The sequence below is a fragment of the Salmo trutta genome, chromosome 8 (assembly GCF_901001165.1).
Source record: "Salmo trutta chromosome 8, fSalTru1.1, whole genome shotgun sequence".
In the NCBI taxonomy this organism is placed as follows: domain Eukaryota; kingdom Metazoa; phylum Chordata; class Actinopteri; order Salmoniformes; family Salmonidae; genus Salmo; species Salmo trutta.
The window spans coordinates 19,029,033-19,042,649 of NC_042964.1; the positions used below are offsets into that span (position 1 = coordinate 19,029,033).

Here is a 13,617-nt window from a genome sequence, read left to right on the forward strand (position 1 = left end):
ACACTCTCTCACCTGCTACCTGCACACCTACAGTCTATTCATGAACTGATACTGGCTATTCACTCAAACTTAATGAACACAAGAGTCATGCATTTTGGTATTTTTATTGTCTTATACTTACTGCCTCTGTCAATATGTGTTTTTCTGATTTTGTGTGTGTGTGTGTGTGTGTGTGTGTGTGTGCAGGCCTGGCTGTGTGACGTGGAGAGGACCATGCGCTGGACATTAAAGGACTCTCTGAAGAATTGTCGCCTGGCCCTGAAGAAGATGACTGGGAAGAGAGACAAATGGGTCAAAGACTGGCCTGGACAGGTCTCTCTCTCTCTCTCTTTCTCTCTCACTCTCTCTCTCTCTTTCTCTCTCACTCTCTCTCTCTTTCTCTTTCTCACTCTCTCTTTCTTTCTCTCTTTCTCTCTTTCTCTCTCACTCTCTCTCTCTCTTTCTCTCTCACTCTCTCTCTCTTTCTCTTTCTCACTCTCTCTTTCTTTCTCTCTTTCTCTCTCTCTCTCTCTCTCTCTCTCTCTCTCTCTCTCTCTCTCTCTCTCTCTCTCTGTGCTCAAATGTTTATCCTCCATCCCTCACTGTGAATGTTAGTCCTTATTGAACACTCTCATTGTCTCTCTCTGTGCCTTCTGATGCTACAAAATGGACGTCAAAAACAAATGTCCACCTAAAATGGACACCAAAGTTTTGAACTTTGAACTTCATTGCAGTGTCCCTCCCGTCCAGATGCTGATCACAGCCAGTCAGATCCAGTGGACCGCTGACGTCACCAAGTCTCTGATCACCGGCAAGGAGAGGGCCGACAAGTCTGCCCTCAAGTCCTTGAAGAAGAAACAGGTTAGAGAGAGAGAGAGAGAGAGAGAGAGAAGGGCAGCACTCTGTTATCAAGACATTATGAGTGGTGAAACTCCACTGCTCAAAGTAGCCTCCAACACCATGAGTGATGAGGAACCGTCCCTCCACCGAGAATTAACCAGGGACCTTATGCACAATTACACTAGCGCCTGTTGGACTCTTTAACCTTTTACCGTTCGTCCCTGCCCGCCAGCTGTCCATGCTGCACCGTTACTCTGACGCCATCCGGGGGAACCTGTCTAAGATCCTGCGGCTGAAGATCGTTGCGCTGGTCACCGTGGAGGTGCACGACCGCGACGTCATCGACAAGCTGGCTAAGACGGGCTGCAACGACGTCAACGCCTTCGACTGGCTCTGCCAGCTCCGTCTCTACTGGGAGAAGGTACGGAGAGGGGGAGAAAAGGAGAAGGTACGGAGAGGGGGAGGAAAGGAGAAGGTACGGAGAGGGGGAGGAAAGGAGAGGGGGAGGAAAGGAGAAGGTACGGAGAGGGGGAGGAAAGGAGAAGGTACGGAGAGGGGGAGGAAAGGAGAGGGGGAGGAAAGGAGAAGGTGAGGAGAGGGGGAGGAAAGGAGAAGGTGAGGAGAGGGGGAGGTCAGGAGGAGGTGAGATGGGGTGGGAGAGGGAGGTGATGAGAGGAGAAGGAGAGGGGGAGGTAAGGAGGAGGTTAGGACAGGGGGTTTAGAAGAGGAGTAAGGGGCCTTCAACTGTCTCTGCCAGCTCCTCTACTGGGGGACGGTACGGAGAGGGGTGAGAGGAGGTAGAACAGAAAGCAGGAAGAGGGTTGAAAGTGAAGAGGTAGCTCAAGTTTCATCCTAAACGTTTTTTTCTCTCTCTGTTCATAGGAAGTGGATGACTGTATCATCAGGCAGACCAACACACACTTCCAGTACAGCTATGAGTACCTGGGTAACTCTGGACGACTGGTCATCACCCCACTCACTGACAGGTAAACACTAGCATCAACCCAGGACCTCACAGTAAAGAGATCATGGCCACATCTCAGAGTTCACACTAGCTATTCCCTGTATCAGTGGTTTTCATCCTCTCCTCGGGGACGATTCATAATTTTGCTGCAGCCTTGAACTATCTCACCTCATTTCCCCAAATGAATCAAATTTGATTTGTCACATGCGCTGAATACAGCAGGTGTAGACCTCACTGTCAAATGCTTACTGACAAGCCCTTAACCAACAATGCAAAGTTTTTCGTTAAAGTAAGAAAATATTTGCGAAAAAAGTATATACAAATGTAATAATTAAGGCTTGATGATTAGTTGACAAGTTGAATCAGGTGTGCTAGCTCTGGAAGAGATCAAATATATGAAACGGCTGGGGTTTATATTATATTATAAACTGGGTGGTTTGAGTGCTTAATGCTGATTGGCTGACAGCTGTGGTATATCAGACCGTATACCATGGGTATGACAAACATGTCTTTTTACTGCTCTAATTACATTGGTAACCAGTTCATAATCGCAATAAGTCACCTCGGGGGTTTGTGTTGTTGCGTCGTGCATAAGAACAGGCCTTAGCCGTGGTATATTGACCATGTACCACACCTCCTCAGGCCTTATTGCTAAAGTGCACTATATTTCAGTTGTCTCTGCCAAATTCCAGCACCTTGAAGAAGCTGCAATGCACAGCGCTTTTCTTTCTTTCCCCCCCCTATCTCTCTCCCTCTCTCATCTTCCAGGTGTTATATGACCCTGACCACAGCCCTCCACCTCCACCGGGGGGGCTCTCCTAAAGGTCCAGCAGGGACAGGGAAGACTGAGACGGTCAAGGACCTGGGCAAGGCTATGGGCATGTACGTGATCGTGGTCAACTGCTCCGATGGAATGGACTTCAAGTCCATGGGACGTATGTACTCTGGACTGGCTCAGGTACTGGACCGTGAAGAAACAGATGCACCCTTATGTTATTAAGATGGTTTCCCTCTGAGTGAAGAACTAGGCTTAATCTGTGTCTGAGAAACAGCCAGCGTACTTCATCTTAGGCATTGCATATCCATTGAAAGTCTTGAATGGGTTATGCACTTAAGTCAGTGTTGTACAGCAACACAATTGACCTTTCAGGTAACACAGTGTGTTGAAAATAATGCCAGGCTAAAATCATTTGTGTCTGTCTCTAGACGGGTGCGTGGGGCTGTTTTGATGAGTTTAACCGTATCAACATTGAGGTGTTGTCAGTGGTGGCTCAGCAGATCCTGTCAATCCTGTCTGCTCTGTCTGCTGGAGCCACCAGCTTCATCTTTGAAGGACGAGAGATCCGCCTGGTCTGGTCCTGTGGTATCTTCATCACCATGAACCCTGGTACAGTCATTTCACATATCTGTGCATACAGGAAACTATAGTATTGAGAAATGTCTCATTGATATCCATTCAGGATTCAGAATTGACATTTTAGTAATTTATCAGATGCTCTTATCCAGAGGGACTTCCAGTTAGTGCATTCATCTTAAGATAGCTAGGTGGGACAACCCCTTATCACAGTCAGAGTAAGTTCATTTTTCCTCAGTAAAGTAGCTATCAGAACTAGTAAGGGGGAAAGAGTCAAGTGTGAGTGTTTGTTCACTAAAGCCTAGCTTACTTCAAGTTAGAATCACTGTCACATTTCTAAAACGGATTTAGTGTGTGTTAGAGAGAAGGGGAAAGAGAGGGGAAGAAAGAGTGAAAGGGGAGACAGAGAGAGGGGGATAGAGCGAGAGAGAGATCATGTGTTAATATGTGTTCTCTCCATCTCCAGGCTATGCCGGTCGTACGGAACTGCCTGACAACTTGAAGTCCATGTTCAGGCCTATCTCCATGGTGGTACCAGACTCCACCCTCATCGCTGAGATCACCCTGTTCGGAGAGGGATTCAACAACTGCAAGGTAATAAAGTACAGAGGGAGGGAGGAATGGTGGCATGGAGGGAGGGAGGAATGGTGGGAGTGAGGAATGGTGGGAGGGAGGAATGGAGGGAGGAATGGAGGGAGGGGGGAATGGAGGGAGGGGGGAATGGAGGGAGGGAGGAATGGTGGGAGGAATGGTGGGAGGAATGGTGGGAGGAATGGCGGGAGGAATGGCGGGAGGAATGGCGGGAGGAATGGCGGGAGGAATGGCGGGAGGAATGGCGGGAGGGAGGAATGGCGGGAGGGAGGAACGGCGGGAGGGAGGAACGGCGGGAGAGAGGAATGGCGGGAGGGAGGAATGGAGGGAGGAATGGAGGGAGGGAGGAATGAATGGTGGGAGTGAGGAATGGTTGGAGGGAGGAATGGAGGGAGGGATGGAGGGAGGAATGGAGAGAGGGAGGGAGGAATGGAGGGAGGAAGTGACAGGTAATAAGGTAATAATACTACGTTAATGACCGTTTCAGACCTTAATGTTGCTTTTGACTGCCTGCAGAGTATTTCCTGACCATAGGGCCTAGAGTTTGTCCTGCTTAGCTCACAGGAAGCCCTTGAAAAACTCCTGGCCTGAACTATGATACTACAAGATAGTACTGTAATATCTACTATTTCACCATGTCTGAAAAACCTACTTGCCCACTGTGTCTGTTAACTAAATGAACAAGATATTCATATGCCATATAAGTGTGTCAGTTTAATGAATTGCGCTGGCAGTAGGTATATATTCAATACTGTTCGCTCGCAATGCCTGGTGGTTTCTAAAGAATATGTTGTAGAATTATCACTGGCGCGTTAATGAAATATAGACGTTTCTTTTATGTTGAGATCGAAGCAATCATCAGATGAGATTGAGTTCCCGTGGCACTGAAGGATAGATATAGATGCATATCATCAAATCAATCTGGTGGATATTGCATTTACTGTCTCCGCTACGCTGCGTCTCACAAATCTGATGTTACAGAATATGGATTTTACTTTACGTGACGATGACACACAGACATGAATTAGGAACGAACGCACCAGTGTTTCTGCTGCATTCTTTTAGCTGTGGCGCTGTGCCACGGGAAATACATTTTTGAACACCTACTAGGGTTGTCAAAATGATTACAACAATTCATTGAGTTAATTGCATGGTTTTCTGTGCGATTAACTCGATGAATGCCATTTTTTGAAATTGTTCCCTAAATAAAGATGTTTACATACAAATAATAACATCGCACTGGGCTGTAGGTATAACATCTTTTGATTATAGGGGAAGAAATCAGAAAATAAACTGTATTCTAAGACAATAACAACAGATCAACCATGTCAGTTCATGTAAAATATCATACAGCTATTAGATCTAGCCGAGGCTACTGATCCATGTTTTTCGACATGAACTAATGTAGCCATCCAGGCTGTATCACATCCGGCCGTGATTGGGAGTCCCATAGGGCGGCTCACATTTGGCCCAGCATCGTCCGGGTTTGGCCGGGGTAGGCCGTCATTGTAAATAAGAATTTGTTTTTAACTGGTAAAAATATATATATATATTTATATATATAAATTGTGTTTTTTACATCGGATAAAAGTAGAGAAAGAGGTAGAAAATGGTACACTATACAGTATATACAAAAGTATGTGGACACCCCTTCAAATGAGTGGATTTGGCTATTTCAGCCACACCGTTGCTGACAGGTGTATAAAATCGAGCACACCGCCATGCAATCTCCATAGACAAACATTAGCAGTAGAATGGCTCTACTGAAGAGCTCAGTGACGTTCAATGTGGCAACGTCATAGGATGCCACCTTTCCAACAGTCAGTTTGTCAAATTTTTGCCCTGCTAGAGCTGCCCTGGTCAACTGTAAGTGCTGTTATTGTGAAGTGGAAACGTCTAGGAGCAACAATGGCTTAGCCACGAAGTGGTAGGCCACACAAGCTCACAAAAAGGGGCCGCCGAGTACTGAAGCGCGTGGCGCGTAAAAATTGTCTGTCCTCGGTTGCAACACTCATTACCAAGTTCCAAACTGCCTCTGGAAGCAATGTCAGCACAAGAACTGTTCGTCGGGGGCTTCATGAAATGGGTTTCCATGGCTGAGCAGCCGCACACAAGCCTAAGATCACCATGCGCAATGCCAAGTGTCAGCTGGAGTGGTAAAGCTCACTGCTATTGGACTCTGGAGCAGTGGAAACGCGTTCTCTGGAGTGATGAATCACGCTTCACTATCTGGCAGTCCAATGGACGAATCTTGGTTTGGCGGATACCAGGAGAACGCTACCTGCCCCAATGCATAGTGCCAACTGGTTTGGGCAAGGCCCCTTAGTTCCAGGGAAGGGAAATCTTAACGCTACAGCATACAATGACATTCTAGACCAGGTATTCCCAAAATGGGGTACGTGTTTTTTTTCCTTCACATTTTCAAACAGTCTATTTATATTTTCCAACGGGTGAGTTTTCTTTTAATATTTGGGTGAGTTTTTTTTCTCGCCTGATTAGCCTCTTTTCACTGCCCAAATTATTTTGGAACCATCTAGAGTTCAGGGAAATAACAACACAATGTCAAATACAGGTAGCCTAGTGAAATAATTAACATCCAATCACATTAACCGTTACTCTCTCGCGGGAAATCCACTAACTGTCCGTATGTAGCCAAACGTAGCTGCTGCTCATTCTGTTTGCTCGAATGGTTAAATGGTTAAAAAAAAGTAAGGCCCGCTTCCTTAGAAACACATACCAGCTCTACTGGTAGTACTGCTACTACCAGCATTACTACACCTGCACCTGTAGACGACAAGTTGTTCTGCTTCCACGAGCACATCCAATGCTAGCATCAGTCATTCTACATTTGCTGTTAGCCCAGCTAGCATGGACACTGACAGTTGTGAATCTGATGCAGCCGAAGAGCTACTGCCCCCTTACTCAGGAAAGCACCGAACGACAGACAGGGACGTTGGACCATCGAAGAGGCGCAAATATGATGAGAACTACATTGATTTGGGGTTCACTTAAATTTGGAGTAGCCACAGTGTGTTATATGTGCAAAATTACTATCTTAAAACTCAATGACACCTTCACTTTTGAACAGACATTTAGAAACAAAACATGCCAATTTGAAAAATAAGCCACGTGAGTGTTTTTTATTTGGGTTTTTGTTGTTGTTTTTTTACCCCTTTTTCTCCCCAATTTTGTGGTATCCAATTGGAAGTTACGGTCATGTCTCATCGCTGCAACTCCCGTACGGACTCAGGAGAGGCGAAGGTCGAGAGCCGTGCGTACTCCGAAACACAACCCAACCAAGCCACACTGCTTCTTGACACAATGCCCACTTAACCCGGAAGCCAGCCACACCAATGTGTCGCAGGAAACACCGTACACCTGGCGACCGTGTCAGCGTGCACTCCGCCCGGCCCGCCACAGGAGTCGCTAGTGCGCGATGGGACAAGGACATCCCTGCCGGCCAAACCCTCCCCTAACCCGGTGCGCCGCCCCATGGGTCTCCCGGTCGCGGCCGGCTGCGACAGAGCCTGGACTCGAACCAGGATCTCTAGTGATGCAGTGTCTGAGACCACCGCACCACTCGGGAGGCCTTCCACAGGAGTTTTATGAGTGAGAATTAAGACGACTTTCGAGTAGTAAGACATGCATAAAAGCAACAGATACTATTAATAAGAAGGGGCTAAGAAGCGCCTTATATGGTGAGCTACTGAGTGGCTAGGACAGGCAAGCCCCATACTATTGTGGAGGACATAATTCTTCCTGCTGCCGCGGATATGGCTGAGACAATGTTGGGGGAAAAAGCCCCAAAAAACTACACAGACAATGCCTTCATCAAACAACACTGTTTCACGACGCATCAGTGACATGGCAGGAGATGTTTTGAAACAATTACTGCTTTGCATACAAGCCAGTGAATTATATGCTTTACAGCTGGATGAGTCAACAGACGTGGCAGGCCTGGCACAGCTCCTGGTATATGTCTGTTACGTTTGTGGGGGGTCAATTAAGGAAGACATCCTCTTCTGCAATCCACTGGAAACCAGGACAACAGGAGAGGATATTTTTAAAGTACTGGGCAGCTTTGTGACATCAAATGGACTTTGGTGGTCAAGATGTGTTGGTATCTGTACTGATGGTGCAAAAGCTGTTTAAAATAAATTTTTATGCAATTTTTCTCGTAAAATAGCGATAATATTCCAACCGGGCAACGTTGTATTCATTCAAAGGCTGAAAGAAAAAAATGGAGTAGTCTCGTGAACGCGCATCTCAGTCTCACTGTCCCCAGGCTGACCACTTACAAATTCTGCGGCTGTTCTTTGCCCAGAGACAGGAGACACCCCATTCCACTTTCTGGCGGCTTTAGAGAGCCAATGGAAGCCTTAGAAAATGTCACGTTACAGCACAGACGCTGTATTTTCGATAGAGATGCAACAGAAGGACAACAAATTGTCAGACAGGGCACTTCCTGTATGGAATCTTCTCAGGTTTTGGCCTGCCATATGAGTTCTGTTATACTCACAGACACCATTCAAACAGTTTTAGAAACTTTAGAGTGTTTTCTATCCAAATCTACTAATTATATGCATATTCTAGTTTCTGGGCAGGAGTAGTATACAGATTCAATCGGGTACGTTTTTTATCCGGCCGTGAAAATTCTGCACCCTATCCCAAAGAAGTTAACAAGTTAACAGACTGGTCTTTCCATCACTGTATGATTTTTTATGTGTGCAAATGAACTCAAGCTTATGGACAATGTCAAATGTTATATAGCGAAGCACCTGAGTGAGTTGGGTGGGCAATTACGCAGTTACTTTTCCGAAACGGATGACACAAACAACTGGATTCGTTATCCCTTTTATGCCCTGCCTCCAGTCCACTAACCGATATCTGAACAAGAGAGCCTCATTGAAATTGCAACAATCGGTTCTGTGAAAATTGAATTTAATCAGAAGCCACTGCCAGATTTCTGGATTGGGCTGCGCTCAGAGTATCCTGCCTTGGCAAATCGTGCTGTTAAGACACTGATGCCCTTTGCAACCACGTACCTATGTGAAAGTGGATTCTCGGCCCTCACTAGCATGAAAACTAAATACAGGCACAGACTGTGTGTGAAAAAATGATTTAAGACTGAGACCAGTATTTCTCCAGTACAACATTGCAGAGTTTTTTACATTTGACATTTTAGTCATTTAGCAGACGCTCTTATCCAGAGCGACTTACAGTAGTGAATGCATACATTTTCATACACGTCATACATTTTTTTTCTTCTGTGCTGGCCCCCTTGGAAATCGAACCCACAACCCTGGCGTTGCAAACACCATGCTCTACCAACTGAGCTACAGGGAAGGCTCTGTAGTACAGAGTTATGTGCATCCTTTCAAGCACACCCTTCTCATTAACCTGTGGTGATTTATTCACCATTTTTGATGAACAAATAAGGGTTTATATGTAAGATGGCTAAATAAAGAGCAAAATATTGATTATTATTATATTATTATTTGTTCCCTGGTCCTATAAGAGCTCTTCCCACGAGCCGGGTTGTGACATACTCACACTCATTCTTATGTTTAATAAATGTATCGTATAGTGTGTGTGTGGTAGGCTTACAATGATGGCAAAAAACAACATTTGAGAGTGCGCTGACCCTGGAAGCTGGAGGTTGAATGTTTGATACGGGACTATAAAAAGTTTGGGAACCACTGTTCTAGACGATAACTTTCTGGCAACAGTTAGGGGAAGGCACTTTATTGTTTCAGCATGACAATGCTCCCGTGCACAAAGTGAGTTCCATACAGAAATGGTTTGTCAAGATTGGTGTGGAAGAACTTGACTGGCCTGCAAAGAGCCCAGATCTCAACTCCATCTAACACCTTTGTGTGATGATCGTCGTCGAAAGGAGTAGACCAAGGTGCAGCGTGGTAAGTGCTCATGATTATTTTTATTTAACTCAGAACACTAGAACAAAACAATAAACAACAAAAAACGACCGTCACGTTCTGCAGGCTAATTGAGCTGCACAAAAACAAGATCCCACACTGAAGGAAGGAAAAAGGGCTGCCTAAGTATGATTCCCAATCAGAGACAACCATAGACAGCTGCCTCTGATTGGAAACCATACTCAGCCAAAACAAAGAAATACAACACATAGAATGCCCACCCCATGTCACACCCTGACCTAACCAAACAGAGAAAAACGTCTCTCTCGGGTCAGGGCGTGACACTTTGGAATGAATTGGAACACCGACTGTGAGCCAGGTCTAATCGCCCAATTTCAGTCCCAGACCTCACTAATGCTCTTGTGGCTGAATGGAAGCAAGTAGTAAAAATATCCTTGATCTAGTCCTTGGCCTATATCCTAGTCTGACTTTGGTGCAGATCATGCTGTTCTTCACATTATTGTCTCTGGTAAACACACACTATATCAAATAAAATCTATGTTTATTTGTCACATGCACAGGATCCAAAATGTGTAAGCGGTACAGTGAAATGGTTACTTGCATAGTGGAGTCTTTTGTTTAGACATGTAGGTAGCTAGCTAAACAATGAACCATAATCCCAACCCATATTACCATGCACTGAATCTGCAGGTAGCTAAAGCTAACCAAATAGGTTCAGTGTTAGCTAGCTAACATTAGGCTATAACTAGCATTTCAAATGGTACAAATAGATACAAATAATATTACTACACAGATCATTCACTTAACGTTAGCTAGCGAAACCAGCCAGCTAACGTTAGCTAGCTAGCTAACAGTACGCTTTAACTTGCAATGAAAATGACTTTCTGACAAAATAAGAAAGATATAATATCTGAAAATGTAGCTAGACTGGTATACATTAGAGGTCGACCGATTATGGTTTTTCAACGCCGATACCGATTATTGGAGGGCCCCAAAAAAAAGCCGATACCGATTAATCAGACAATTTTTATTTATTTGTAATAATGACAGTTACAACAATACTGAATGAACACTTATTTTAACTTAATATAATACATCAATCAGATCAATTTAGCCTCAAATAAATAATGAAACATGTTCAATTTGGTTTAAATAATGCAAAAACAAAGTGTTGGAGAAGAAAGTAAAAGTGCAATATGTGCCATGTAAAAAAGTTAACGTTTAAGTTCCTTGCTCAGAACATGAGAACATATGAAAGCTGGTGGTTCCATTAAACATGAGTCTTCACTATTCCAAGGTAAGAAGTTTTAGGTTGAGGTTATTATAGGACTATTTCTCTCTATACCATTTGTATTTCATATACCTTTGACTATTGGATGTTCTTATAGGCATTTTAGTATTGCCAGTGTAACACTATAGCTTCCGTCCCTCTCCTCGCCCCTACCTGGGCTCGAACCAGGAACACATCGACAACAGTCACCCTCGAAGCATCGTTACCCATCGCTCCACAAAAGCTGCGGCCCTTGCAGAGCAAGGGGAACAACTACTCCAAGTCTCAGAGCGAGTGACGTTTGAAACGCTATTAGCGCGCACCCCGCTAACTACCTAGCCATTTCACATCGGTTACACCAGCCTAATCTCGGGAGTTGATAGGCATGAAGTCATGAACAGCGCAATGCTTAAAGCATTGCGAAGAGCTGCTGGCAAACGCACGAAAGTGCTGTTTGAATGAATGCTTACGAGCCTGCTGCTGCCTACCATCGCTCAGTCAGACTGCTCTATCAAATCATAGACTTAATTATAACATAACAACACACAGAAATACGAGCCTTTGGTCATTCATATGGTCGAATCTGGAAACAGTATTTCGAAAACAAAACGTTTATTCGTTCAGTGAAATACGGAACCGTTCCATATTTTATCTAATGGGTGGCATCCCTAAGTCTAAATATTGCTGTTACATTGTACAACCTTCAATGTGATGTCATAATTATGTACAATTCTGGCAAATTAATTACGGTCTTTGTTAGGAATAAATGGATTTCACACAGTTCGCAACGAGCCAGGCGGCCCAAACTGCTGCATATACCCTGACTGCTTGCACGGAACGCAAGAGAAGTGACACAATTTCCCTAATTATAAGAAATTCATGTTAGCAGGCAATATTAACTAAATATGCAGGTTTCAAAATATATACTTGTGTATTGATTTTAAAGAATGGCATTGATATTTATGGTTAGGTTTGGTGCAACGACAGTGCTAAATCATCACCCGTTTGGCGAAGTAGGCTGTGATTCGATTACAAATTAACAGGCACCGCATCGATTATATGCAACGCAGGACACTCTAGATAAACTAGTAATATCATCAACCATGTGTAGTTAACTAGTGATTCTGTGAAGCTTGATTGATTTTTATAAGTTTAATGCTAGCTAGCAACTTACCTTGGCTTCTTGCTGTCCTCGCGTAACAGGTGGTCAGCCTGCCACGCAGGCTCCTCGTGGAGTGCAAAGTTAGGCAGGTGGTTAGAGCATTGGACTAGTAACCGGAAGGTTGCAAAAACGAATCCTCAAACTGACAAGGTAAAAATCTGTCGTTCTGCCCCTGAACAAGGCAGTTAACTCACCGTTCCTAGGCCGTCATTGAAAATAAGAATGTGTTCTTAACTGACTTGCCTAGTTAAATAAAGGTGTAAATTTTTTTTTTTTTTAAACGGCCAAATCGGTGTGTAAAAATACCAATTTCTGATTGTTATGAGAACTTGAAATCGGCCCTAATTAATCGGCCATTCCGATTAATCGGTCGACCTCTAGTATACTTGATAAATGATTCTACCTCTCTGTCATGGATGCCATGGCTTCCCTTCATTTGAAGATGTTTTATACAACAGCCTTCTATGTTCTGTTTTTGACCCCCTCAGCATTTGCATAATCTCTTTGCTTCCACCAGGCATTCCACTGATTTTAAAACTCTGTCAACTTCTTCTGTGACAACACTGTTGATCGCCGTTTCTTCCCCATCACTGTCATCAGAAACCTCAACAATGTCTGGTTCAATTAAAATGTTTCTACCTAAATCAGGGATTTCCTCATTGACTGATTCATTTCAGAGTCAGAGAGAGTCAGCATGCCACGATCGTCCTCCAGAAAGTAGTCCATCACAACTTTTTCCCACTGATCTGTGTCGATAGCGCCTGTTAAATTCAGGGCAACAATGTTGAGGGCAGTAGCAGCACTTTTGAAGTTCTTCATGATATCTTTCAAAAAAGCTGCAGTAGAAAGGATGATCTACACGTACTGAGCAGCTCATGTTATAGACAGAAGCATGCTACATGGCAGACCAATCCAAACTCATCTCTCGGCATGTCCAGCCCATCCATTATCTCAGCCAATCATGGCTAGCGGGAAGGTTCCTGTGTTTTTCCGTGGCTAAACCAACTAGGCTCGTAATTTTAACAATTTTATTGGTGTTTACAAATGGCACACACGCTTGTTATTAAGGTACATGAAAGTTCACATGTTCCAGAAGGCATTTCTGCCAAAAAACGCATAAAAAAAACCCATTTATAATGTTCAAATGCCTCTCTTGTGAAATAGTGATGTGGAACATATGCCTAGCTTCCTGAAAAGGGTCACATTTGCATAAATCTTAGCTAAATGGAATGGATGTCCTGTTCTGAATAAAATCATTGTGGGAAATTAGACTTGAATCAAGAGGCATTCAGCCATGGCATTGTAAACATTCTCGTTTGGTTAGCTAGCTAATGTTAGCATAACTAGCTAGCCACTGTGCAAATGAGATTTTTGCTATCTAAAGAAACGCCTGGGAATGTGTTTATGATTGAACCTCCTGTAAGTTTTCCTTCAAAATGGTTGCTCAAAGCTGTGCGCGTAGTGGATGTTCAAGCACCACAAGAGAGACAGGTGGCTGTACAGCGGCTGCTAGTGGCAGAGACTGAGAGCGCACAGCACAAGCACATTGAGTGTTGCGCT

The 13,617-nt window shown here is 44.2% G+C and overlaps 1 protein-coding gene across 1 annotated transcript in view; it reads left to right on the forward strand.

Moving 5' to 3' along the window:
* dnah2 (dynein, axonemal, heavy chain 2) overlaps nucleotides 1-13,617 on the forward strand; it is a gene marked incomplete in the record, with an annotated part of 180,590 nt that overhangs the window by 100,953 nt on the left and 66,020 nt on the right. The window contains 7 exon segments of the mRNA XM_029760275.1: nucleotides 187-312; nucleotides 730-840; nucleotides 1,052-1,240; nucleotides 1,702-1,805; nucleotides 2,552-2,741; nucleotides 2,990-3,170; nucleotides 3,604-3,731. Of these exon segments, the coding sequence (XP_029616135.1) occupies nucleotides 187-312; nucleotides 730-840; nucleotides 1,052-1,240; nucleotides 1,702-1,805; nucleotides 2,552-2,741; nucleotides 2,990-3,170; nucleotides 3,604-3,731 (1,029 nt within the window).